At 30.9% G+C, this 27,843-nt stretch overlaps 2 protein-coding genes and 1 long non-coding RNA gene across 9 annotated transcripts; 2 read left to right on the top strand and 1 right to left on the bottom strand.

The window, feature by feature from the left end:
• Nucleotides 1-366: 366 nt before the first annotated feature.
• On the top strand, nt 367-6,862 carry LOC130812869 (uncharacterized). 7 transcript variants are annotated; one of them, XR_009042137.1, is made up of 8 exons: nt 367-575; nt 850-903; nt 1,082-1,221; nt 2,500-2,634; nt 3,325-3,436; nt 4,835-4,969; nt 5,816-5,899; nt 6,000-6,847. It is a non-coding gene; the product is annotated as an uncharacterized LOC130812869 (long non-coding RNA). The 7 variants fall into 7 exon arrangements; XR_009042135.1 differs by adding an exon at nt 3,525-3,560 and having other exon boundaries at nt 383-575; nt 2,500-3,436; nt 6,000-6,862; XR_009042134.1 differs by adding an exon at nt 3,520-3,560 and having other exon boundaries at nt 383-575; nt 2,500-3,436; nt 6,000-6,862.
• A 5,148-nt stretch (nt 6,863-12,010) lies between these two features.
• LOC130812950 (GATA transcription factor 8-like) lies at nt 12,011-17,761 on the top strand. The gene is made up of 4 exons (XM_057678607.1): nt 12,011-12,372; nt 12,805-12,865; nt 14,247-14,498; nt 16,602-17,761. The coding sequence occupies exons 3-4, from the start codon at nt 14,283-14,285 to the stop codon at nt 17,310-17,312; spliced, it is 927 nt and encodes a 308-aa protein (XP_057534590.1). The 5' UTR covers nt 12,011-12,372; nt 12,805-12,865; nt 14,247-14,282; the 3' UTR covers nt 17,313-17,761.
• A 6,681-nt stretch (nt 17,762-24,442) lies between these two features.
• Nucleotides 24,443-27,575, bottom strand: LOC130813323 (heat stress transcription factor A-3-like). Its single transcript, XM_057679134.1, has 2 exons — nt 26,530-27,575; nt 24,443-25,641 (listed from the first exon to the last, which is right to left on the bottom strand). Exons 1-2 carry the CDS (start codon nt 26,896-26,898, stop codon nt 24,571-24,573), a joined length of 1,440 nt encoding a protein of 479 aa, XP_057535117.1. The 5' UTR covers nt 26,899-27,575; the 3' UTR covers nt 24,443-24,570.
• Between the last annotated feature and the right edge of the window lie 268 nt (nt 27,576-27,843).

The following is a 27,843-nucleotide window of genomic DNA, read 5'->3' as shown; positions in this document are numbered from 1 at the left end:
TTTTATTATTATTAATTGAAAAAAATAAGGAAAAATAGATTGTTAGGTTACTTTATAGGGTATAGTATATATTTTATTATAAAGTATAGAGTATAGAGTAAGATAAAAATAGGGGTAGATAGAACTTTAAATGATTGTTTTATTACTAAAAACGAAAATGTAGCAAGTAATATGAAATTGCCAAAAATAAAAAATGTAGTAAGTATTATAGAACGGAGTAAGTATAAGAAGAGAGGAATTTTTAACTATTTATTTTTGCATCTAATGAATAGTTAGATTCAAGCTTTTGACACGTGTTTGCAAGTATCCAGATTATTACACGTGGCAACTTTCACCTGTTTATTCATCATCCTTTTCAATCTATTCTACTGATCTTCTTTCTTGCATCTAACTTTCACCTTTCATTTCTGAATTTTCATCTTCCTTCACCTTCGCTCACCTTCCCTCTTTGAATTTTCATCTACCTTCATCTCTTCTTGAATTGTCCGTTTCTTCATGTCATCTGTTGCTTTATTTTAGGTGACTTGTTGAGCTTCTTCGGTCCTTAATTTGTCCATTTCTTGGCTGCATTTCAGGTAATTGAGAGCTTTCAGATTATATTTTCATTTGGAGTTAAGGATGAAAAAATTAGGGTTATATTTTTGAATTAATTCAGGGTTTTTGTTTATTTTTGAATGAAAAATCAGTTTATTTTTGGATTTCATGAAGTTCTTCTCTCCTCTTTCTCCATATTCAGTTTTTATCAAAATCACACGCCATTTCTTCTATCCTCTTTCCCAATCTTCAATTTGTTAACTTTGATTTTCATTGTAGTTTGTGGTTGATTTTGATTTTTCTGATTTTTTTTAGGGTTCTCAACAGCAGAGGTGCCGTTAGTAGTCAGCTTATATCACGATAGTTTTGGTTATTCTTCTATCCATTAATTTGTTGATTAGACTGATTTTATATGCTTGAGATTGTAGCCAAGAGTGTTGACTTTTATTTTTACTTAGATTAGTTTGATTTTGAATGATCTTTTATAATGTTGATGATGATGACTGCTTGTTGGATTTACCCCCAATTTCAATTTGTTGCAATGCAGGCTATGGTGCAGCCTGAAATGGCATTTGTTGTGAATGGGCTAATGCAATGGTGAAGAAACAAGAAACAAACTAAACTAATGCAAAGTAAACCACAAAACAGAGCACAACAATGCAAGAAGCAAAAGACACAATATATGAGGTCTAAGGATACCTTCCCCTCAAACAATGCTTACTATCATTAATATATCAACATACATCAATGAGAAGCCTCGCATAAGCTTTGAAAACACACTCACAAAGCAAAGACCTCACCTTTAATGGTGGTCTCTCACAAACAACCTAATATAAAGATGAAGGAACTCTAATGGAGTAAACCCTAGTTGCCTCACTTGTATTAGTCTCTCAGCTTAACCCTAACACACTCCTAAGACCCCTTATATTTATATAGTACTGTTAGTTGTTTGTGATTTTAGTATTGAAATATAAGTTTTCTTGGTTTGAGTTGGAATTAGGTTTTATTAGAAGTGTTTTTGTTAATGATGATGATAAGGTTGATTGGTGATTGAATTGAAGAATAGGATGAGAAAATTATACGAGGTCTTTTTAAGTATTTGGAAATCGCGAGTGTATCAACTGTAATATTGTGGTATGCGCTATTGTGGTATGCGCTGATATCTATATTTGTATGTTTATTTGAAATCCTTGGTAATTGGAATTAAGCTTCGTTGTAAATTAATGTTGACTTTCTTTAATTAGTGCATATGGAAGTTGAAGTTTGCATTTTTCTGAGCAATTAGGAGTGTAAGTTTTGTTACTTGCTTCTAATTATTGATGAAATTCAAGTATGTGAGGTTTCTTATGTATTTAGGAGCTTCCGTTATGAATATGTAGCTATTGTATCTACTTGCCTCTAATAGTGAATTGTGCACAATCACTCCCTTATTATATGATGATTTTTCGTCATTTTTGCATCATATTTATCAGCTTTATATATTGTATTGTATTCACTGCTTTCCTATTGTTTTTTTTATATATATAATAGATTTTATTGCATTTTTCTGGGTTGTTTTTTTATTTTTATTTCGAGTGTTTGAAAATTATTGTTGGCTGCATTTTTGTGCTTAATTTACTTGCATCGACGTATCTGATGAAGACATTTGATTCTACTCTAGCTGTTTACGAAGGTTTTTGTCATTTGAAGCATGTAATGATATATTTTTGTTACATTTTTGTTTTGATTGAATTTTCTTGAATTGTGGTGACATGGAGCACAAGTTAATTATTAATTACCAGTGAAATTTGTTACTTTTTTTGGGGGGAATTTCTCATTTAATTCCTTTATATATGACTTGATTTGTTTATTAGAACAATAATTATTATGTATTTTTATTTGTAGGTTTTGTTTAATTTGTATGTTGTTACTGTTTGCTAATGATTCAATTGGGGGCTGATTTTTCACACTATGGTTGTGATTCAGCCTTGAAAATTTTTAAAAAGTGGAGTGAGGATATGATTCATGGAAGGAAGATTTCAACTCTGATTAAATTGGGGTGAACTTTACCGAAAAGTACGTGACTCACAGCTTGTAGGACTTTCAGGTTAGTCAAAGGAGGTAATAGTGCTACCTTTGATTCTACTCTGGTTGCATTCTTCATAAAAAATGGCATTGTTTTCTAATGTTTGTGTTTGATCTCATATGAATTTCTTTTCGTTCATAATTTTAATAAAAATAATACATAATAAGTTATTCATGTTTATGGCTATTTGGTGTTTGGTTGTGTTAAAACACCCAGCTCCATTCCTATGGATAAGAACACATGTATTGATTTATATGAAACTGGTTAAATTGAGTCGGATGTGATAGAAAAGGAAAAAAATTGATTAGAGAGCTAAATCAAACAGAGACATTGAGAAATCACTGTAGAATGCTTTTTCTAGGCATTTTCGCATTTTTTTGCCTGCTTTTCCCATCTTATTGCTTTTCCCCATCTTCTAACATCTCTAAAAGCCTGCTTTTCGCCTTCATTCGATTCTTATACTCGATCATCTCTCTATTTTGGATGCAAATTAAATCAGATCTGCAAGGTAATTTCTTCAATCTAATAAATGTTTTCTTTGCGAATTCTATAGTATAATTTTCAGAAATGAAACACAATGAAAAAATTTGTGTTGTGTAGAATTTTAATATGGGTTTTGGACGGTTTTTGGATTATATCAGATCATCTCTCCATTTTGGATGCAAATTATATCAGATCTGGAAGGTAATTTCTTCAATCTAATAGATGTTTTCTTTCCGGGAAAGTTGACAATGGCGTGGTATGAGCGGAAGTGAAAAGCAACAAAGAAAGATGAGCAAAAGGTGGCGAAGAAAGATGAGCAGAAGATGGAACTCGTGGAATAATCTCAGGCAATGGGTCAGTCATTTTCATCTTATTCCTCATTTTTTCTATTCTGTATTTTTTATTTCATGTTTTCTCAAAAATTTTCTTCATATCAGAGCAGTAATGATGTTCAGGGATCTGTGTGCGTTGTCAAAAGGTATAAATTGAAAATTGTAGATTTTAGTTTTAATTTGATCTTGGTTTCAGAGTGAGGATTTTATATTTCCCTGAAAATGTCGAGTTAAAAATTAAGAATGCATTGATCCTTGCATTGTGTTGCTACAATCTCAGTAAGTGGCAGCCCGGAATTGTTATCTTCTACTGTCATGCCTACAACATTTGTCATTAGTTTAATTTAACTAAGTGGTCCTAAACCTTAAAGTGTATCACCCATTTGAAGTTATTTAGGACTAGAGCATGTTAAAATGTCACCCCCAAATTCAAGGCTTTAGTTATTGATGGTTCAATCAATCTCACACGGTTAGAATCTCAACCACCTTTCATTTAAAATGTCACCCCTAATTATCTTTTACCAAATTGTTTAGCTTAGCAAATTGCTTTGAAGAGATCAGTGTTGGGTATTAACTACAACTATGAACTCTTAAATTGATTTTGGTGAAAAATATTGTGGGCTACATGGCTAACGTGTTGACATTGGTAAATGAGTCTGGTTGTTGAAGTAAACATGAACTTAACTTTCCTAGAAGTAGGTGTTCGGAATATGGGACTATATCGCTGAACCATTTGCACAAATATTATTGTAGCTCATATCATTAGATTGCTTCCCATTTCTTTGTAACTCACTTGAAGATTGAGAAACTTTAGACTCGGTCAATCTCATCTAACAACTCATACATCCTTGGTATCAATTCTTTGTCATGAATGAAATTAGTACAGGTAAGTCATTAATGTTGATCATTTGAATTCTTTAATTACTTTAAAAAATCCTTTAATCTTGATGATTGTTATTATAGTTGGATCTGCAATCTAGGCTTTTATGTGCAACAGAATAGGATTCATCATAATCTAAAACATAATAGGATTCAGCATAAAAGTAATCCCATTTATGAACAAGAAAAGATCAATAGACATGTCTTTGGGGTTATTTGAGCTCTTTATTTTGTTAGGTTTTGTGCAGCAAGTTGATGATTTTTGGCTCAAATTGTAGGATTCCGTATTTGGAATGTCGTACTGTTACATCGCACTTTTTGATGTCATTAAAGTCAGGCTTTCATGTAATATACATACACTTAATTAGGTGCATTTTCATTTATTGATATGTTGATAGCATCGTTTTACTCTTTTTATGCTTCCATTTCTTTCGATCCGTTCTACAACAATTTTGAAGGAATGAATTTTAATAATTTCAGGAAAATCTTGGATAAAATTTAAATAGTTTTAATGGTTATTGGTGCATCGTGCATATAACAGATTTGATGCAGTAATTCACTTTGCCGGACTTAGGCTGTGGGTGAAAGTGCTGCTCATCCATTTCGTTATTTTGATGATAGTTTGATTGGATCAATCAATTAGTACCAAACAATGGCCAAATATAATTGTAAAAAGGTCAGATTTCTGGTCAATTTTATGCACAATTGTCTAATTTCTTATTACTTTTTATGATTGTGTATGTAAGAAATATTGAGTCTTCGACCATGAGCTTGAGTTTTAAAGCCAACGTGAGAAAAAAGTCGCGAATTCGAATCACTTGAATATTAAACGACAAGTATAAAGAGAGACTACATCCACATTTCTTGTCCCAAATCATTCTCGTGTAAAAGGGCTTAGAGTCTTTAACACATCATGAGTTTCAACCGTCAGTTGAGCTTTTGTTTCCTTCGACCTTTTATACATAAGATTTTTTCATTTAATTTGTGATTGTCCGCTATCACTTTGTTGATTGAATTACTGGTTCAAATTTTTAATTTGGAAATTTGATGTTGGGCTATGTTATTTCCTTATTGATTATTAACTAATTTCGATTGATTTATTAATTTTTTATTAGAAGAATATATTGATGAATATTTCTCTTGGAATATTTTTCGTTAAGATATTCTCTTGGATTTGATAGATGATTTATTTGATTATTTGCTTCATGAAATCAAGTGTATCTACATCATGAAAGAGGGTTTTGAACCGGTGTAATATAATTCGCCAGTTAATTTGCTTTATGAATTTACAATATGACCCTAAAATATCTCAAAACCGACCATAATTCGCTTTTTTTATTCGCGACTTGCTAGGAGATTAGTGTATCATGTAATAGTGTTCTGAACAATTATTAGATTTTGGAAATAATGACATATTCATCTTTGTTGATTTGTATTAGCTCTTATGATAATTTATTTTCATGCAAATAATGATAATTGGAATTTGGATCATCAGATGTATAATTGTTTTTTTCACCTTCAGCTACAATTTATGGACAACCTAAGAAAACTCCATGTGTAGAAGATTTTGAATTAAAGGGCTATGAATCCATAGAGCCGCACCAAGGTATCCTTTTGAAAAGCTCTTGATGTTTGTCATCTTGAATAACCCCAGTGATGAAAATGATTGGCTCATTTTGCCTATTTTTCCTTTTTGTGATTTCCAGCTTTTCCTTGAAGAAATTGCCCGAGAAATATCAAATGCAGACAAAGAATGGAGCATAATATGGCGAAGGTACTTCAGCCTCGTTGGGGCACACGAGAGTGTTGAATTATTACTTGAATGGCGTTGATATTGAGACTTGAAGATCAGATCAATCTCATGCCTCAGCTTTTATTTGCAGAAGAATGTATGGATTGACCATGTGAATTGCTTTTTATCTTTTCCTTGCGCTTTTGCCTTTTGGTTCACATGATTTGATCTTTGGGTCACTAATTTTATCTTGGTGTTCCCTGAGGAAAAAGATGGCAATATAAGTCGAAAAGAGTGCATATATACTTTTAGATAGTGTTGAATTACAGGAAATTGTCATTGAAAATATGGGCATGTAGATAACTGATATATACCTCCATAGACATTTCAAATGTTTGAAATTTCGACGAGTGAGTGAGAGTGACAACTTGAGGTTTGTTTGAAGCAAAATGGTGCAATTTTTCAACATTAGCCTCTTAAACGATCACTATTCTATTTAAGAGCAAGAGTGACAACTTTAGGTTTGTTTGAAGCAAAATCGTTGGATGTTTCTGAACACCTTTTAGCATAACACCTTAAAACCTTTTTTTTAATTTAAGAGCAATAATACACAAAATGATTTTGAGCACAACTTCCCCCCTCGCTCTAGATCAATTACATGATAATAGAATGGGATGTATTCACCTTACATAACACTTAAATTTTATTTTTACTATGTTCTAAAGTTAAATTTAAGCCATAAATCTTATTTTTTAAGAGATGCTCTTACATAATATAAAAATTTATCTTATTACATTTTCACTCCTTTCATCCTTTATATCTTTGTAACACATACTCATATTGTTAATAGAAGTATATAAAATAGTATTATTAAATTTAATAGGGTAACTTGGGAGACCGCGTGCATAGCCTGCGGCCCCACAACTAGCTAGTAAAAATATTATTTAAAAGTATTTCTTTTAATAAAATTAAAGATAAAGTCAAATAATTTTTTTACTATGGTTTAACACTTTAAAGATAAATAAAAAAATAAATATAACAGATGATTAATTATCTTATAGCATATCAAAACATATTTGTGAGATCTTACGAGCCTACATTTCGATTCTACCCCTTTGATCCTTATCGATCTTAGGTAGGATCTCAATTTTAACAACCTTGAATACAATCGAACAATTTTTATTATTTGCTACACTTGTATAATAGTCACGTCCCAATGAGTTTGACTCAAGTAGGCAAGGCAAATAGGCAGTGTATGCCCTCTCCATACCCCCTATCCATGGCGAGTAAACTTTTCATATCCATATTAGCCCACCTGACTATGCATTTAAACTCATCCTCACCCAATATAAGTACCGTTTTATACAATATACAAAATTAAAAACAATGTAAATTGAAATAAGACATTAACAAATGTGCGAAATATAACCCAATTTATATGTTGCCTTGTTCTAATTACTTATACTTCACTATTTTTATATCCCGCAAATATGTTTTATTCTCATTTGCAAATTCAATATTTACTAAATCTTAACATACGTATTTAAGGAACTTACTATTTATCTATTTAATCAACTACAAATTAATACACTTACTATTTATCTATTTAATCAACTACAAATTAATATTGACATGTAAATTTTTTTCTGATATACGGTAGATTGGGAATAAAGAAGGATTAGATGTGGAGCATCCAAAACAGAATCCAAATTTATCCTAAAAAACGAATGTAATTTTCTACATATTCCTTATAAGTCCCATAGAGTACTATTTTGTGGTTGATCAGTTTTCTTTTGAAAGAAATCTAATAATTAATTGATAAAGATGGCATACTACATCTAAAACGAGTAACAATCAATCAAATACATAACAATTTTAATCAAACAAAATTTTATATAGAAAAGGTCGCGATCATTATAAAAGAAATTTAACATTGAAGCATTCCCTCTATCACATCGTTGTTTGAAATAGTCTCTTCCGAGGGGTTTTTAGATTTGGTGTGGCTTTGAAAGAGAAATAAGTTTGATTCTATATTAGCAGAATTGACACTCAAGATGATGTTATATACCTTTTACCATCGATAACAAGACTTCAAACTCTCACCATAGGAGACTTTAAAACCCAGTATATGAATAGATCGAATGAACTTTATTTGTAGCATAAAACAAAAAGTCAAAAATAAAAAATTTGGGTCTTAACATCAACCATATGGTTTGATACTTGATAGTAGCCCCAAAGTAAAAAGTGAAGGCTAGGGTTTTATTGAGAGAAAAAAAGGAGATTGCAGTTGATCAACCTGAATTATTTATATGCTTGTTAATTATTTTAAATTTTTGAAAAGTAGATATTTTAAAATAAATAAAAATAGAGAATTAATCGTGTGATGTAATTAAAATGTTTGAAATATTGTTAAAAAATAAAAAATATATAAATATAAATGGGATAAAAAATGTTGGAAATATTGTTAAAAAATAAAAATAATTTTAAATATATGGCAAAATGTTAAAAAACTACCTAGTATATACTTCATTTTGCAAAAAACTACCTTAAATAAAATTTTTTGCAAAAAACTACCTTATATAATACAATTGTTTGCAAAACACTACCTTATAACGGATTGCCGCTATCTTTAACCGTTGACCCGCATGTGAGACGCACGTGATGCATTACTGTATTTAATTATTATTATTATTATTATTATTATTATTATTATTATTATTAATTTTTTTAAAAAAATAAAAATAATGATAATAATAAAAATTTTAAATAAAATAAAAATAAAAACAAAAGTAAAATAATAATAATAATAATAATAAAATAAATAAAATAAAAATTTTAAAAGAAATTTAAAATAAAATTAATTTTTATTTTTTTACTTTTGTTTTTATTTTTATTTTATTTAAAATTTTTATTATTATTATTTTTTTTATTTTTAAAAAAATTTAAAATAATAATAATAATAATAATAATAATAATAATAAATAAAAATAAAAACAAAAATTTTAAAAAATAATAATAATTAAAATTTAAAAAAATAAAATAATAATAATAATAATAATAATAAAAAAATTCAAAATAAAATTCAAAATAAAAATAAAAATAAAAAAATAATTATAATAATAATAAAAAAATATAAAAAAATTATTTTTTTAAAATTTTTTTATTTTTATATTTATTATTATTTTTTTTATTTTTACTTTTCTTTATATTTTTATTTATTTTAAATTTTTATTATTATTATTTTTTTTATTTTTTAAAAAAAAAATAATAATAATAATATTAATAATAATAATAATAATAATAAAATAATAATAATAAATATAAAATATAAAAAAAATAATTTTATTTTAAATTTTTTTAAAAATTTTTATTTTATTTATTTTATTATTATTATTTTTTTCTTTTGTTTTTATTTTTATTTTTTTAAAATTTTTATTATTATTATTTTTTGTATTTAAAAATAATAATAATAATAATAATAATAATAATAATAATAATAATAATAATAATAAAAATAAAAACAAAAATTAAAAAAAATAAAAATAAAAATTAAATACAGTAATGCATCACGTGCGTCTCACATGCGGGTCAACGGTTAAAGATAGCGGTCAAAGGCCACAATCCGTTATAAGGTAGTGTTTTGCAAACAATTGTATTATATAAGGTAGTTTTTTGCAAAAATTTTTATTTAAGGTAGTTTTTTGCAAAATGGGGTATATACTAGGTAGTTTTTTAACATTTTGCCTAAATATATAAAGGAATCAAAATTGCAATGTAAGTGCAATCGCACCGAATAATCGTGAGTCAATCACCCCATATCGTTAATTTTTCAAGAGAAAAACAAATAAATTGAAATAGTTGAACACTCCAATTATGACTTATCTCTGAAAAATGGGTCAACATTCTTACAATTACTCCACCCATTAAGAGTATATCAACAAGGACAAAAATTGTGGTTTCAGGTATGGACCCAAAAACCTAAAATTTTTTACATTTTCATATATTTCATCATTGTTATCATATTTGAGAATTTTTAAATCTATGATGTTAGTTACTCTAAAAGATACATCATATAATTGTACATTCATCATTAAACACAAGCTTAGAAAGAAACAAACCAACTTGGAATAGTAACTATTCTTAACTCTTATTAACCGTCATTGCAAAACACAAAGATAAAGAAAATTGTTTTTTCGAAGAATTACTAAAAATTTAGAGCTATCTGAAAGTACGAGTATAATATTTGAAATGAAAACCTTATAATCATTGTTAGATCTAGATATGATAGTTGATTGTAAAATCCGATTGCCAATATGATAAAATAATAGATGTGTGTCATTGCATAAGTTGGCTGACTTATCCATATTTCTAAACATTATAATTTGAGCATAACTTTAACACTAACTTATGATTTTGAACTCTAGATGCACATATTGCGTTAAGATACTCAATTGAAAATGCATCATTATTGCTACCTTAGTTACCGACAGATTTGTCGATTGAATTTGAACTCAAATAGAACATTTATTTTCCTCGAAAAAGTTGCAATACATGTTCGTTAACTTATCAACAAACTCATTTATTGGTGCAAGTATTGCCCTATTGTGAAAGTACAAATAATCATGCCTTGGTGAATTCCAAAATAAATGCAATAGACAATTACAAACATTGGATCAGATGCATCATTTATTAATAGATCTTCAATTATATCGATAATAACATCTCCATCGTTACGTCCTTCAAGCTTTTCATCTCCAAATTTAAGAATTTAATTTGTAAATTCTCGTAGTCGGTGGCGAAACTTGAATAAAATTTTAGGAAGGGTAGAGTTAATAAAAATATTGAATTCAATAATATATATAGCCAATCAATACACCAAAAATTATTACGTAAATTTTGAATTAAAGTAAAGCTCGACGCTCTTTTAGCACTTTAAACTTGTTTGTATTCTCATTGACACTATATGATTTTGCTATTTGTCTCTAAACATATATTACTAAACTATCGGCAAGAAAATCGTTACCCATTTTGTTACGAAGTCATGTCTTCACTATCTTCATAATTAGTTGTTTTATTTTATGGGTTTTCAGCGATAAAAGTATTCACTTATTCAAACTAATTATTAAATAAAGAAAAGAAAATTAAATTAAAAATATAAAACAAACCTTTGTCCTTTAGTTGTGGATGATAAGCTTAATTTTTGATTTTGCCGATATCTCCTAATTGCTTTCTTCTTTTTTTCATTTTTTTTTCAGTTGTTAAATGATAATTTCATTCCTAATTTGATACTCTATTATTACTTGTAAGATTTTATTTTATTTTATTTTAGTTATTCATTCTCTTCCTTTATTGTGTTGTTTTTATTTATTGGCTTGAAATTTTCAAAAAATATAAAATGACGATTTCATATTAAAAAAATTTTCCGAAAATCTCAGAGGTGCGAAGCCCCTACCCGCCTCAACTAAGTTCCGCCCCTGCTCGTAGTTCATCGACATTGTTGATGTTATTCATTATATTGTAAATTCTATAAATATCGATTTATATTTATAATCATTTTAATTAGATCATATTAATTAGAAATAATAAAAATTAAATTAACATATGAATGTAAAGCAAATGGAACTGTTTTTTGAAAGCAAATTTCAATTTTTAGGAAAAAAAATTTTGATTCTCACGTAATTCTCTCACCCTCACAAACATATTTAAAAAAATATTGTTATTAATAATAGCTCTTCTGTTATAAGATCGTCTCACTATTAAACAAATATATCATTTTTATAATTGATCACTTGAACATATTTGTACTATGATACTGTTTCATTTAAGATTTTCAATATATAAAATGATATTCCTACCTCCGAGCAAACCGACGGCTCTAACAAAACGGTACAGCTCCAAACTTCCAATAGATCTGTTGACGGTGACGATAATAATAAATAGTAATACTTTTTAAAATAAATAAAAAAAGAGTGGGGTGGGGGGAAGATGGTAACATGAGACGTGGAGCCCACAGGTAGATCTGCTTCCAATGTTTATGAGTTGGGAGTAAAACCTCCCCCATTTTTTATTCAGAGTGGAACACTACTAATGCTAATTATGAAAAATCAAAGATTATATAAATTTATTGAATTTCAGAGACTTCAACATCAAGACAACAAGATCAAGAGAAGGCAATGAAATTGTAATAAATACAGCCATAGCTCCCAATTATATGCTCTTATTAGGCCTTAGCGTACAAACAAATTCTCACAACTACCTTCCTTTTTCCTCTTCCTCCATTACTACTGTTTTGGTGCTTCTATTCTTCCATTTTTGTTCTCTATCTTCTCTGCAGTACCAGAATCAAGGTTTGTTATAATTTCTATTTACATTTCATTAATTTATTAGAATTCGGAAATTCAACGCTATTTTTCGGTGGAATTTCTTTGCTTTGGCGCCCATTGTTTTATCAATATTCGAATTTCGAGCTATTTAGTTTGTGAATTAAGGTTTGTTATAATTTCTATTTACATTTCAATAATTTATTAGAATTCGCAAATTCAACGCTATTTTTCTGTGGAATTTCTTCGTTTGGTGCCCATTGTTTTTGTCAATATTCGAATTTCGAGCTATTTGGTATATTTGTTTGTTTCTCTGAAATTTCAAAGTTATTCTCCAATTTCGGCACATCTTTCCAAAAATAGTTTTTCAAGTCTATTCTTTTGACATTTTTATATCACTTTAACTTTTTTGAATTTTCAACTTTAATTTCAATAACGCATTTGCATCTGTTTTTACAGGTACTCAATTAACAATTGTAGCTAATTCAGCTCCATTTTTCAAAGAAGAAAACCAAAGCAGGTTAGCTTTTTCACTCACTTTATTTTAATATTTTTATATTTTTTATGGTCTTTATATAATTCTCACTAATTTTTTAAAAATAATTATTTTATAAGTTGATGTCTTCATATTTTTTCCATTAAATTTCTTTTAATATTTTTTTAATATTTATAATATTTATTTTTTTCATCAAATTTATTATTTAATGGTATATTATATTTACTATTAAAGAAATTTTATTTTTCTTAATTCCCTAGATATTCATTCTAGGAAAATTGCATTAGGTAAGAAAGAGAATAAAAGGTAAGTTAATCCAAATGACATTTACAACCACCAAATAATGATTAGCAAGTCTTGCATGAGGGTTGTGGCCGTCTCACTGTGAAATTGATTCATATAAACAGTTTAAAATTATACTTAAACAGTAGTTAATAAATCAAAACAGTTTTTATCATTAAATTTTAAGAAATTAAAAATAAGACCAATTCATATTAAGTCGTTACACGGTGAAACTTTCTTAATAAAGAACTTGTCGGTACATTTGGGAGACTTTTTATGGACACCAGCTTGCAATTTGGTTGCCGCTTCGTTTTTTTGCTCACGTCAGTTGTCTTTGTTTACTTTTAAAATTATCTACTCCTCCAAAAAAGTAATTTCTAGATTAGTTTTAAATGTTTTATTTAACTTACAATTTTTTGAAATTTTATGTAATTAAATATAATGTGTGAGATCGTTTTATCGTGAGATGAGTCTATTATTGAAAAACATTAGAATACATGGAAAACTAAATTTTCACTTTTATACAAAACGTTTGTTTTAATAGTTTAGACTAACTCAATTAGAGTCGTCTTATGATTAGACGGATCAATAGAAAATTAGTGAAGTTCAACTTAAAATTGAAATACCACCTTTTTTTAAGATATGCAATTTGAACAAAAGAAAGAAAAAGAAATTAAGGAGTTTTTTTCTTCCATCATCATCATCATACTCAATGTATCCCGCTCACATAAACTTATAATCACGATCTAAAGAGAAAAGAACGACGACAGCTTAACAGAAGAATGCAACTTTTTTCTTCCCTTAATTTTCCTTAAAAAAAAAAAGAAAAGAAAGAAAATAATCTAACACAGTAAGTAACGTGCGCCACTCGCGTGAACACGCTGGACTACATGATTGAGTATTGATACGTCACAGCGCCCAATCACAATGCTTCTCTTTTAACGCGTAAGGCGCACTTTAGTATAACTCCACTTTAAATTTCAGAACCTTTAAATTACAACTTTTAAAACTTCTTCGTTGTTTCCGTTTCACTAGTACAAATTTTGTGACTTCCTGTAAAATAATAATAGGGATAAAATTAATAATAATTTCAGTTTTATTTATTTTTTCTTTGAATTCACAGAGAGTACGGACAGAGGCTGTAGGATAGAGAAATAAAATGAGTTTGATGGAGGAGATTGATTGTGGGAATTTTTTTGACCAAATTGATGACCTTCTTGAAGTTCCAAACGACGTTGAAAAAGGATTGGTTGATAATAGAGTTACCGGAGAATACAATGATTTTCCGCCGGTTTTTTGGTCGGGAAACTCGCCGGTCTTTTCAGCCGCTTCTAATAACAGTGCCTCGGACCTCTCTGCTGAACTCTCTGTTCCTGTGAGTACCTTCATCTTCTTCACCCACAAAACGTTACATTATAATTACAATTGTTATAATTAAGTTTAAAGCATTAGAAACAAAAAATATTCTTTTTGCTGGAAATGGGAAATTTTGTACCAGGTTACCTACTTAATTAATTAATATATTTGAATATATTACTGGTTTATGTTAACGGACATGATACTCCATGTATTTTTTACTCATATACTCCTACTACTCTACTTCATATTAGTGCAAATAGGATTATAAACATTTGAAATTATACAACTCAAACTCATAAGCTAAAATAACTTTTTTGATTTTATTTGTTCTTATTTTAAGGCCAATATAGAAATCCAAGTTTGGTAGAGGAATTGTAATTGATAAGCTGTGTTATACTCTTTAAAATAAATAAAATAGGATGAATGTATAATCTCCATAAATGCTTGATTTTGTCTGAATTATTACCATTATTTAGAGCAAATACCTTTTTTCACTTACTGCAAATGAAAAAAAGTAAACCGCTACCTTGTTGAAACTGAAAATTAATTGTTAAAACTGAATATTAAGAAAAATGGTTGTTTATTTGTTGGATTATTACAGTTAATAAAATCATAGGAATAAGCTGAAAGGAAATTATGTTAAAATCACTCAATAAAATTGGTAGCTGTTTGTAATTGTATAGCATCAAATTTTCATGAAATACTAGTGGTCTTACTTTTGTAAGTTCTTTTCACATAGTAGTGCTTAATTCACCATGGTAGTACTTTTGTGAATTTTTCACGTGAAAAAATCTTACAAAAGTTACAAAAGTGCTATAAGTTCGATGTTATTACGTGAATTTTCCCTTTGAATACTGATTTTTAGAAGATATTAAATTGAATTCATAATAAATAAATTTATTATTTAAATTTATACACTTAGTACATAAGCTGATATACTTCTATTAAGTAAAATTCTAACCACTACTTAATTTTATTACTACTCAATACTTACATAGTATTTTATTATGATTTTTTGACCTTTTAGTTTTGAGTCATGTGGAGTTGGACGTTCCTTAGTTAATTTTAAACTGAAGTATTAAGTAAGGTCACGTGGTAGGAGGATATTTTGGAAGATTAATATAGTACTATCATGTGAGGATGCTATTCCACAGACGGCATTATGTGCAATGTAGCTGTCATGTAATGATGCTGTTTTTGTTAAACATTTTGAGATCAATAGGCTTGTGTAGTTATGTTGCCAGCTAGCACATAGTATCTTTTATGTTTAACTAATAATACTTATGATTAATTTTAAACTAAAGTATGAGGTCCAGTTAGTCACTCTTGTCACATCTTTGCCGCTATGATAGGTAGTAAAGACGTGGGTGGGGTCTATACATGTTAAAATTAACACGGAGTAGAATCATTTCTTGTACTTGGCTTAACATGTACGGTAGACCATCGTTCAAAAAAAACGAATCAGTAAAAGGAAGATGTTCTGTTTGGATGTGGCTGAAGAATCAACCTTAGTTGAGACTTTAAAGTCTTAAATATGAGGGAGTTGATCTAGAATCGTGGATGTGCTAAGCAATTCCTCGTGTATGACATTAAAAAATCTACCTAAAAAGGTGGATGAGATTAAATTGCGATCTAGATTTTGTATATTATAAAACTAACATCATCAAAAGGTTAAATTGATAACACTGATGTTCTTATATTGTTTTACTCCTAATATTTAATATTAAGTAAACGGTAGACCTAATTATGTTGTCCATGCATCGGAGATTGCTTATTTCAGCAAAAAATATGTGACGTTTTGGTAGTCAATGGGCAGTGGACAAAGGCTTTATGGAGTAATAGAAGATTGTATCTTACTAGTGTTTATGTGATTGTATATGCTAGAGTACGGAGAATAGCTCTATGATCGACTTTACAGTTACTTTATTACTTGAAACGTAAAGTGATTAATTCAGTGCAGAAGTTGGTATAATAGAAGTTCAAAAAAATTCGTGAGTTTTCATCTAAATTTTGATATGCGTACCGCCATTCACTTAAATTTAATGTCGATTTTTATTTGTTCTAAAACCTTATTTCGGTTGTGTAATTTCCTAATGGATCACTTTTATTATGCTTGCAGTATGCGGACATTCTTCAGCTCGAGTGGCTATCGACATTTGTGGAAGACTCCTTTGCTAGTAGAGGCTTGACGCTTGAGAAAAGTCAGTCAACGTCTTTCGATAAGGACTCCCCCCGAAATCAGTTTCAGACTTCCAGTCCTATATCAGTCCTTGAGAGCAGCAGTGCTTGCATAACATCATTCTCATCCGGTCATGAAAAACGTGCTCGCAGCAAACGCCCTCGTCCAGCTACATTCAATCCTCTTGCTCACCTAATTTCCCCAACATCTTCCATCACCAAAACATCTCACCATGCTTTGCTCGGTTCCAAACCTTCATCGGCTGATTCAGGGAATTTTTCTGAGTCTCGTCCATTGAAGAAAAAGAAGATCAAGATTCTACTTCCCTCGGTTAGAATAAGCCAGAATCAAAATGAGAATCCAAATGCAAACCCCACATCACAGCCATTACGAAAGTGCATGCATTGTGCAATTACTAAGACCCCACAATGGAGGGCAGGCCCTATGGGTCCCAAAACCCTTTGCAATGCATGTGGTGTCCGATACAAGTCTGGCCGTCTCTATCCTGAGTATCGGCCAGCTGCAAGCCCTACTTTCGTGCCATCGTTGCACTCCAATTCTCACAAGAAAGTCCTCGAGATGAGAACCAAGAACACCGAGGAGAAACCCGACCTCATCCCAATATGTGGCCTTCCCCCGGCATGTATGTGATCTCAAAGAACAGCCTCCTCTGAACACATGAAATCGAGGAGGCTAGGGATGCGCTGAGGTCATTGTATCATTATTTCCTTCCTGTAGTGGTTGCGTTCGGCCGTCAGCCCTGCATTTTAGAGTCATTTGTTGTTGTTTCTCCATTTATATTGCTACATATATCTTGGTTCATTGTTTTTTTTTGTACAAAGAAGGGGGCAATGTTATAAATTAGCATCAATAGTTGACTATATTTAGCTTAAAGTAGAGAGGAATTAAGGAAAATGAGATTGATAAAGCAGGAAGAGTTGAGAGAGCAAATACAAAGTTTGTAGCCCTAAAGATTTAGGTGTAGGTTAAACTTTAATTAGTTGTCATGGTCACTAGGTATGAAGTCTTGTTTGTTTAAATTCCCATATTTTGTTCGTCTTTTTCTTTTTCATTCTTTTTATAAATTTTTTTATTTATCATCCTCTTGTATGGTATTCTTTTTGCACTTATATAGTGTCGGTCATGAGATTTTCGTTTATGATGCCTTTCTTTAGAGAAGTATAGTTTTGACCAATTGTTTTAGCTTTTCATTTAACTTTTACTTGTTATGAATTTTGGGGTTTAGAGGAACACCAATCAATCACAATTTATATAATTAATTATGAGCCACTCTTGTAATAGACCTTTTTCGGTAAAAGAGTATTAAATAAAGAGTCCATCTTCTTATAATATACATATAAATTAAAAAAATTGTAGTGAAACAACAAATAAAACAACATAAAATAATGAATGAAACATCATTTAGCAATTGAGAAAATATCATTTTACTTTTTTGATTAAATTAGATTACGACGTCTTTCCACGTAAACTGTCGGTTATGGTGGCCTATTCTTTCATGAGAGTGCATCCAAGTGATATATCTTTTCTTTAAAGGCAATAGTGTTTACTGCTGTCTGCTCATAATGAGGCACATTTTTGAAGGGGGGCATTTGATGCCTCTACTTCACCATAATTATTTAACTTGTACTTATGTTAAAACTTATAAAAAGTTGGGAGGGTTATGTGTATCATCATGTCAGCTATTGAAAGATAATAGTACCTCCAATTCACTACTTGTAATGATCCATTTGTTTTTTTATACTATTCATCTTTTACATTTAATTTGTATTTTATTATTAATCTATAAGTTAAAACATATCCTCCTTTTGCATGGGCTCTTACTGTTTTGGGTAAAATCAATTGCTTTCCTCTAGTCCTCCCTGTGAAGGAAGTACGGGTATGGATTTTCTCTCACCCAAACCCTGCTTTCGGCCGGAATATTGGATATGATGATAATGATGATGATGAAGTTAAAAGATAGTCAAGTGAGATCTTGTTTGATTCGTCTCAATTCAAGAATTATTTATATCAACTTTTAATAATTTTTAATCATGCACAATATTAAAGATTGAATAAGTGCATTGATAGAGTGTATAAAACAAATGAGACATTACTAGTAAATTGGAGGGAGTATGTCTTTTAAAAAAAAGAAAGATAATATGTCAATGTCGCATTTACTGAGTACCGACGGTATAATCAAGCCTTTCTCTTTCGGACAGTTATACCACACTGTCGGTGATACATGCTAAGGCCTATATATGGGGCTTGTATTGGACTCACTTCTATTGATTGTTGTCGGGTGTATGATGTATTGAATAATTTTATAACAAAAGAAATTTGATTTGATGCGAAACATGAAATATAAAACTATATTATTAATTTAGTGTTTTGAGAATTTGTGAAACTATATTTAGTTCATCACATAATAATGTAAAGAGTATAATGAGTTTGATTGATATGGTACGAGGATGTTAGCGTTAACATGACGGAAGTTATGGATTCAAATCTCGTTTACCCTTTTTATTTGAAGGAAAATATTTAATGTTATATATGACGAGAACGTATCATTCAGAATAATGCAAAATTGATGAAAATGTAATGCATCGAAGTTATATTGGATGACTTAAAAATAGAGCAATCATTGCCTCCTTGGGGTATTGTGTGATACAAATTTCCCGACTTGAAGTAAAACGTAAACTCTACTGAGTTACAGTTCGACCCGTCTTGTCGTATGAGATAGAGCGTCGGCCAATTAAACAACTATATAAGCATAAAATGGATATAGAAGAGATGTGTATGTTAAGGTGAATGTGTGGACACACCATAAGAAAAATATTTTTGTATACACATTTTAACAAAATTTCAGTTATTCACTGTACTAACAGCAAACAGATGTCTAATCTCAGGCCTTGAAAAAAAAAACTCTCATTTTGAGAATTAATTTTGCCGAACTTAGTTAAAGTTTTTTTAAAACACTGATTTATTTATTTATTTATAATTTCAGCTACTATTGTGAGAGACCATCTCTCGAAGAGACGGTGTAACACCCGAATTTTCTTCCATTCTTTACGGTTTTGGTTTAGTACAAGGGATCGGAAATTCAGGTAGATGCTGACGAAATTTCCGCACGGTTTTGTTTGGAAGTTTTTATAATCCCTTTAATTAAATCAATCAAACTTTACCCTTTTTTTCTTTTCCTTTTCTTTATTTTATTTTCTATATTTTATTTTTAATGTAACACTCGAATTTCCTCCGTTCCCTTGCGGTTTTGGTTCCGTTTAGAGTGTCGGAAATACAGGGGTGTTACAGACGGCCTCAAATTAAAAAGCCCACATTTTTATTTTCTCTTTAATTTGTAATAATTGAGCTATTTAATCCATATATCTAATGCGTTTTTCGAAGAGACCGTGTCTCACAACAATTTGTGTATAATTTTCATTCTGCCGCTGGGTTGTTCATCTAGGCTGAAAGAATATAAGCCCAAATGATCAAGCTTATGTTGTTGGGTTGAAAATGCAAGCCCAAAACACTTTCATTATTAACCGGGTCTTCCGCGGCTGGGTTAGTCCATCGGCTAGGCTAGCAGTTTGTTCGGTTGGCTTATCTTTATTCTTTAACTAGATCGGCCATGGAAAAAAAATCAACAAAATAAAACCAATTTTATTTTCTATATTTTCAGCCCATCTTGCATAAGATTGACTCAGTGCGAGACGAGTCCATACAAAAGAGTCATCAGTAAAAAATTCAGTAGAAAAAACAATAAAAGCTGAACTCCCACTTGTATAAAAAACAATATTTTTTAATAATTTGAACCGATCAAATAAAAATTGTTTCAGGAATAAATTAGTGTTTTTGAAATATTGTTTATTTACGCATAAATTATAAGTCCTCCTATGAATCAAAAAGACTAAATCACACAATCTTCTGCTGCATAATCGTTATAATAAGTAAATTAATACTAGATCTTGTTTTCTTCATTTCAAATTTCAAAGTGTATATTTATATAATATAATAATTTTTAATTTTTAATCATGCACCTTTTACCTCTCTATTGTTAGATTTGTATTACTCATCTCAATTTTTGCATTTTTTATATTGGTTCGTTTCATTTATTTTGCACTCTTTCCTTTTTATTATGATTATACTCTCTTTTTCTTTTTTTAATGTCATTCACAAACATATTATTTCTTTCCATTTTAATCACTCATTTTGCATTTCTATTATCAACTTGTTCTTTTGTCTTATTTCCGAACCCAATTTCCCATTTTAGTAAACAACAGTAAGATTAAATGCCCAATTATAAAGGCCAAAAAACAATCAGACTCTGATACCATGATAAATACAGATGTACAAACTATCAATATTAACATTTCACTAATCAGGTTAATAGAAATTGTACACATTTTATGAGCCAAAGAAATATTATCTAAAAACCATATGACAATGAAGGAGCGCTCTAATGACTTATAAATTGCATACACTTTTTTTAATTCATCAATATAGGACAAACCATTATCCTAAACAAGAAGTCGGATACAATCCAAACATATTATAATTTTTGAAAGAAAATAACAACACCAACATCATTTCATCATCATCATAGCCAGTGTATCCCGCTTATAGGAAAACTATGATAGGATCTGGGGAGGGAAGAAAGACATCAACTCATATCCATAAGGAGAATGCAGTCAAAGAGTCCCTCGGCTCAAGAAAGATCTTCAATGGGAGTGATACCTGCAACTACCCGAAAGCCCGCAACATTATTTCATTATCTCAAAAGCCATCTAATCCATTTAGCATGCTAGATAGGGTTAGGAATTGAATTTTCGCAACATTGCGAACTCCCGTAATAACAAAGCTATTGTCTTTTATTGACTAATAATTAACCCTTCATAAAACAAAAAAAGATACACATAATTTAACGAACCATTACACAATAGTTCATCAACATATGAAAACAAACAACAATAAATCTTTTAATTCCATCGAGAACATAGAAGAAAATAACATACTTGAAAGTTGAAAAAAAGGACATCGGTTTTATTTAGAAGTAAAGGATACAAGAAACATCGATAGAGGCAGATGGAATTAGGATGCAATATAATAGCATGATTAGAATTTAGGCGTTAGGCTTGCATTTACCAGCAATAATACTGTCGCAAGAGAATCCTTTGCAACACTTATTAAACATATTGCATTTTTGGCCTTCAATAGGGCATGGCTCGCAGATTTTATACGGACCAACACTTGATAAATGCCATACACAACGCCCTCCTGGGCAATACTCTTGCTCAGTACAGGACAGTCCAATTGCTGAACATTTCCTAAGTCGTCCAGCCGTAGCCTTGCCAAGAATGATGTTCTAAAGGGGCAGGGCTGGTATTATTATCATCCCTTCATCTTGCTGCTCCAGAATCGATTCATCACTAATGGCAGAAACTACATTAGTAGGGCCCTTCATGGCAATGATGAGCAGGAGCAAGAGAAGCTTCACATAGTTACTGTTAGACTTTTTCATCTCTGCAGCCATTATTCACAAATCACACACTAGGGTTTTTGGTTGGTATGTATGAGTATTGAATACTAGTATACTACTGATCTTTTGTACCACTTGGTCTTCATCAGTTTTCCATTTATATAATGCATAATTCACACGTTTTGTCATATATACATTGTTTAATTTTGGCAAATAACAAATTGTTGTTGGACGGTTTTCTTTTTGTTATTATTATTTGGGGTAGGTTGGAGTAATCGGTCTAGAGATTTAGAGGTCTAGGGCGAAATAATAATCTACGGGCTCTTAACTATTACATACTTTATATCTTATAAAATCGATATTTATATTTAAGGGTCCTTGAGATTTTGGTTTGTTACTTAATGTGTTTCTAATATTTGATAATAATATGACATACCACTAAATTATACTCTTATACACAATGTTATTAAAATCAAGATCAGATTGAAATTGATAGAATTGGATCGTAGGATTGTAAGATTATATAAATATGTTTTGATATTATATATGATAATTGATTATCAGTCACACTTGTTCATTTTTTAATCTTTGAGCCATAAATAATAAGAGTAGTTATTCAACTTTATTTTTTAATTAATTAATATGTATACTTTTGATAATTATTTATGAACTGTGAATTAGTAAGTACATGTACTTTCATAATCCTAATGATGATATATTTTTAACTTATATAATTTATATGAAAATAAAAGCTCGAATATAATATTTTTTTGTAATTGAGATTCCCTTTGTAGGATTTAATTGTAGAAGCTTATTATGATACTATCAATTCTATTCATGAACTTGGTAGGATCTTATGATCCTACATTATTAAGATCCTAATTTTAATCAAGATTGCTCGTCTATATTTGCAACATAGAGTCGTATAATAATAGATTAAAATCATGATTTTGATAACTATGTTCCAATGTTCTTTTCAACTTGCTATTAAAAGTGAAATGTTATGAGAAAAACATTGCAAATTAAAAATAAAGAGTATGGATCTTGGGCAAGAAATTGGAGTAGTTAATTAAATATGAATAAACAAATATACTTATTTGTTTCTTTCAATTGGCAACTTTTTTTAATGTTTGTGTGTGAAAAGGAGTAACTCAATTTAAATTGTTGATTTTAAATATTTTGCTTTACGGAACCTAAATAATAATAAATCGCCTCATTTTGGTCCTAATCTACCCCATCGAACATCTCTAATCTACATCAAAACCATGTAGCCCTAATTGTGGTAGGGGTCGTTTGGGCACATTACTTGAGCAAGAAAACGGTGCAAAAGGGTCTTGGGAAGAGTGCTTGAACAAGCACTATAGCAGCTTGAACAAATCAAATGTAACTACATCTTAGGTTTATATAACATGATCTCAACTATCGACTTAAACTTTTTGGTTGAGTTGGTTCTTTGATGGTATCACAAGCCCGTAAAACAAGAGGTCACGGGTTCGAAGCTCACCTTCATTTAAAGTGAAATATTCAGCATCAGGTATGAGGAGGCCTGTGTCGCATCCACACTTTAAACCCAAAGGGATCTCGTGTGAGGGGCATGTTAGAATACCTAACATATCTTGGGGCCTCAACCATATACTATACACTCTAACACAACATAGATAGCAGCTACGGGTGAATTGTTGCTCTTGCGAGCGAGCAATTACTATAGCAAGAAATTTTTAATCCGAAAGTATAATCAAACACAACTTCATTTTCGGCAAGCCATATGTCATTGTCATAAGCACAAAGAACAATTTTCAATTGTGTTTTGCTTGGTCTTTTTCAGAATAGTTATAGGAGTGCTCGGACAAGCACATGTTGGAATCTTGTAAGAACGATCTTCGAATGCAAACAAAAGTGAATGAGTGCAAACACAAGTGAGCAAACATCATTGAAGGTGTTTGAGGTTAAGTGAGCAAACATAAAGTGAGTGTTTCTATGTGTTGTATTTATTTGTAATTGTACATATTACTTAGTTATAAGAATGAAAAGCAGCTTACCGGATCATATGCTAGTTGTGCTAAGTACACACCAATAGCCTGGTTGCAGTGCTGCACCTGCACATTCCAACCCGAGACATTCTAACCCGAAATTTTTAGCTATTAGCAAAGATATCTCCTGCAGAAAATACATTAACCAGGCAGCGGCTCCTCCGATTGTCACTGGAACATTAGGTAATTTGAGGCCTCGAGCCACATTCAGATTTCAGATCAAACATGGATAAAAACGCTAAGATTGAGATCAGGGCGAGGAACTGAAGCTCATATTCGATCAAATAAATTTATCGATTAAATGATCAAGTCAATAGTTTAATCAATTATATACTTATCTAGGCTAAAATCTACATATGGGCTGCACTTACTTCAAGCTCATGAGCTATGATAGTGCAGCCTATTAATTAGTACTCTTAGGAACAAAATCTTTCGAGTCGGGGTGACCAAAAGTAGAATCATCACCCGGCCATATTTCAACTTCTGAACTTCCTACCTGAAGCGAACTTAAGTGCAATACATCTGAAAACTCGTTTGGGCAAGAAGTTCCCATCTCGGATAGCCCATAGCTTGCAACATTGCCCCATAATGGAGGACTCGAATTTGAGATATCATTGCTCAGATCAAAACCCGTACTCCAAACACCCTCCTGCTTGATCATATTTCCAATTCCAGAAGAAAACTCAGAAAAAGTTCTCTCTTTAGTCAGCTCCTCAGGAAATGAGACAAAATAGTCGGAATCAGCTTCTGCTGTAGAAGCTGTCGCATGTGTACTCTTCGAGAAGGGATCTCCTATCCCATAATTCGAAGGATAAGCTCCAACTGGTCCTGGGATGTCTCTGTATTCCCGTGCTGCTGCTAATTCATTCATCGAAACATTTCCAATTTGAGAAGGCAGAGCTTGAGCACCACTCCGCACCTTCCTTAACACATCTTGGTAATCAGGGGCGCTTGATATTGGCATTTCTGAAGATGGGAATTGCCTTAAGTCCTCGAAATCTGGCCTGTATCGAACTATTTCTCCCTCGGTACTAGAACTAGTCAATCCTTGTTGCGGCATTTGCTTGAGAAACCTCCTCTTTCTTCTAGGAGAAACAAGTGTGTTTCGTTCATTCATTTCCTTCACACGGTCTACAAATACAGGGTTTTGGATAACTTGAGCCAAGAATGACACCATTTGCTTCTGTCTTTGCTCGGAAGCATGGAGTCGATCCTTCACCTTTTCTACGCGTTGTGCTGTTCCACGCTGCTGTTGCTGCAGTTCGACTACTTCATGCATTAACGTGCTCTTCTCTGTCTTCAACTTCTCTATCTCGCTTCCTATATCAGATTCAGAAGTAGACCCTCCAAAGAATGTCAGCTGTTGAGTATGATGTGATTTGCGCCTGCGAATGTTCTTCAACAAATGTCTGTTTCCTCGTAAAAAACCCTCATTCGCAAACTCCCACTTATCAGGATCTACCTTACGAAAACCCTGAATATAGAACAAAAGAAGTCTCACAATTAATCCAAACTCAAAGAGCTCTCATAACTTGCAAAACAGCACAGAACAATGCAAAATTACAACTAAGCTACATAAGAAATTGCAATAAGCTGCAATTCTAATGCTAAAATATAGAACTCAAGCAACCATGATGCAACACATGCATAATCCAATATGAATTAAGCTCAAAATCAATGCTATCTTCATACCCATTAAATCTCGCTCATAAAAACTATTATCAAGGTCTAATAGGATTGGACGACAGCAGACTATACACTTATCAAAAGTAAGGGGCAGAGCAAAAATCGATAAATATTTTAAAGGCTATGTGCAATTTCATATTATTCTAACAACTTTGTATCATTTAACACTTGATATATACTACGTAATTTAATATTAAAGCCGACAATTTTTCTGGGCCCTGTGCGATCGAACATGATCATAACCTCCCCTGATTCTAAAGAAAGAACCAAATTAAGCAGCAAAAAATCATATGCAGGATTGAAAGCAACTCAAATTCTACCTTGTGAACTGATGAAACTCTGATACTCCAAACAATCAAACCACAAAATTCATTGATTAATCCGGAAATGTGAAGAACATGATCCAATCTCAATCATCTCAGAAGCATTCCCTCCTCATCATATACCAACAAAATTATGGTGGAAGCAAAAAAATACATGTATACATTTATTTCATCATGTACAACTTCAATATCCCACCACCCAATATTGTAGTTACAACAAAATTATTCCCTTTTACAACCTAAATTAAATTACAACTCTATGATTATAAATACAAGGTGATAGATACAGAGAAAAAAGCAGAGTTTTAAAAATTTTTAAAAAAAATAAAGCAGCAAAAAAGGGAAGTACCCACGTAAGTATTAAGCTGACGAACAAAACTGGAAAAGTTATTGTGCTTGAAATTCCTTGGAAGAATAAGACGAGCAAACTCCACAGGATCCCAAACCACAAAGCTTTGACCTTTAGAACCCCAAGAAATTATAGGGTCTAAATTCGGGTCTTCAACAAGTTCATAAGTTTTAGACAAAAATGGAGGAATTGGGTTTTCTTGTAAACACTCTAATGGTTGAGGAACATGGGTTTTTTCAGGAAATTCTCCATGAAAATTCTCAGAAAAATTCGGGAAGTTCAAAGAAGGTTCAATTGAGGAAAACCCAGTTGGAATTGAAGCAGAAGAAGTGGGTATTAATGGTGGGAAAAATAATCCATCATCAGAATCCATAATTGTTGAATTGAGAAAATAATAAGCAAAATGGAGGGAAAATGAGGGAGAAGAGGAAATATATAGATGAACATTATGACTTGTTGGTTAAGAAATTGAAGAAAAATATCTGAGTTAAGGCGGTGGAAGGAAAGAAAGGTTTTATCTGGGTTATGTAAATTTGGGATTTTCTTCTTCAAAATTCAATTTTTATGAAAAGGAAAGTGAAAGAGTAAGAAAGGCACCGACTTTTCTGCTTCAGGGAATGTTCCTAAACCAGTAAAACCAAAAAAAAAAAAAAAAAAAAAAAGGAAGAAGTGGGTTCATTTAACAATCAACTTCAAACTGTTGATGTTACTACTGTTGTTGTTAGTTTCTGATAATCTGGGAATTTTTTTTTTCTTTTTTGGTTTCTGGGTTTTTTTCTTGTGAAGGGAATAGGAGTACAGTACAGAGATGAAGGTGTGGGACCCATGATCAAATAACCGAGTTTTCATGGAAAAGGTCATATTTGAGAAAATCTAGCTTTGGTGTTTAATGGAGATTTGTTGGGGATTATGATGAAAAGAAGAAAACCAATGGGGTTGATCCATATATGAAAAATGTTGGGTGGGGCTTACCATTGACAATGGTGTTCATCCAATGAAAGGTTTGGACTTGCAAGTTGCGACAAAAGGGAACACTATGACTCACTTAGGCCGACATATTTTGGCAAGCTTTTGTAAGTGTGGAAGTGGAACTGTCAATTGTTAAACTGTAGCCTCTAGGTGTCTAAATTGACCAAATCTCCCGGGTAAAAAAATATAGGAGTAATAATTGTTAGGAGTATAATTTTATTTTTAAAAAGCTTAAAAGGGGCTTAAATAACTTACTTCTTTCATTGTGAAATAAAAAATATAGATAATGTAAAATTTTATTTAAATCGTCTAATTATATATTTTTATAATATTTAATTTTATAATTTTT

Source organism: Amaranthus tricolor, chromosome 5 (genome assembly GCF_026212465.1).
Source record: "Amaranthus tricolor cultivar Red isolate AtriRed21 chromosome 5, ASM2621246v1, whole genome shotgun sequence".
Taxonomy (NCBI): domain Eukaryota; kingdom Viridiplantae; phylum Streptophyta; class Magnoliopsida; order Caryophyllales; family Amaranthaceae; genus Amaranthus; species Amaranthus tricolor.
Note: the sequence above shows the minus strand (reverse complement) of the source record. Positions and strands in the feature narration are given on the sequence as shown.

Bases quoted from the DNA above. Each gene is read 5' to 3' on its own strand.
- LOC130812950 (XM_057678607.1), top strand. From the start codon at position 14,283: ATGAGTTTGATGGAGGAGATTGATTGTGGGAATTTTTTTGACCAAATT. The intron at 14,499-16,601 runs GTGAGTACCTTC...TTATGCTTGCAG, and splicing joins CTGCTGAACTCTCTGTTCCT to TATGCGGACATTCTTCAGCT.
- LOC130813323 (XM_057679134.1), bottom strand. From the start codon at position 26,898: ATGGATTCTGATGATGGATTATTTTTCCCACCATTAATACCCACTTCT. The intron at 25,642-26,529 runs GTGGGTACTTCC...TTCTATATTCAG, and splicing joins TTCGTCAGCTTAATACTTAC to GGTTTTCGTAAGGTAGATCC.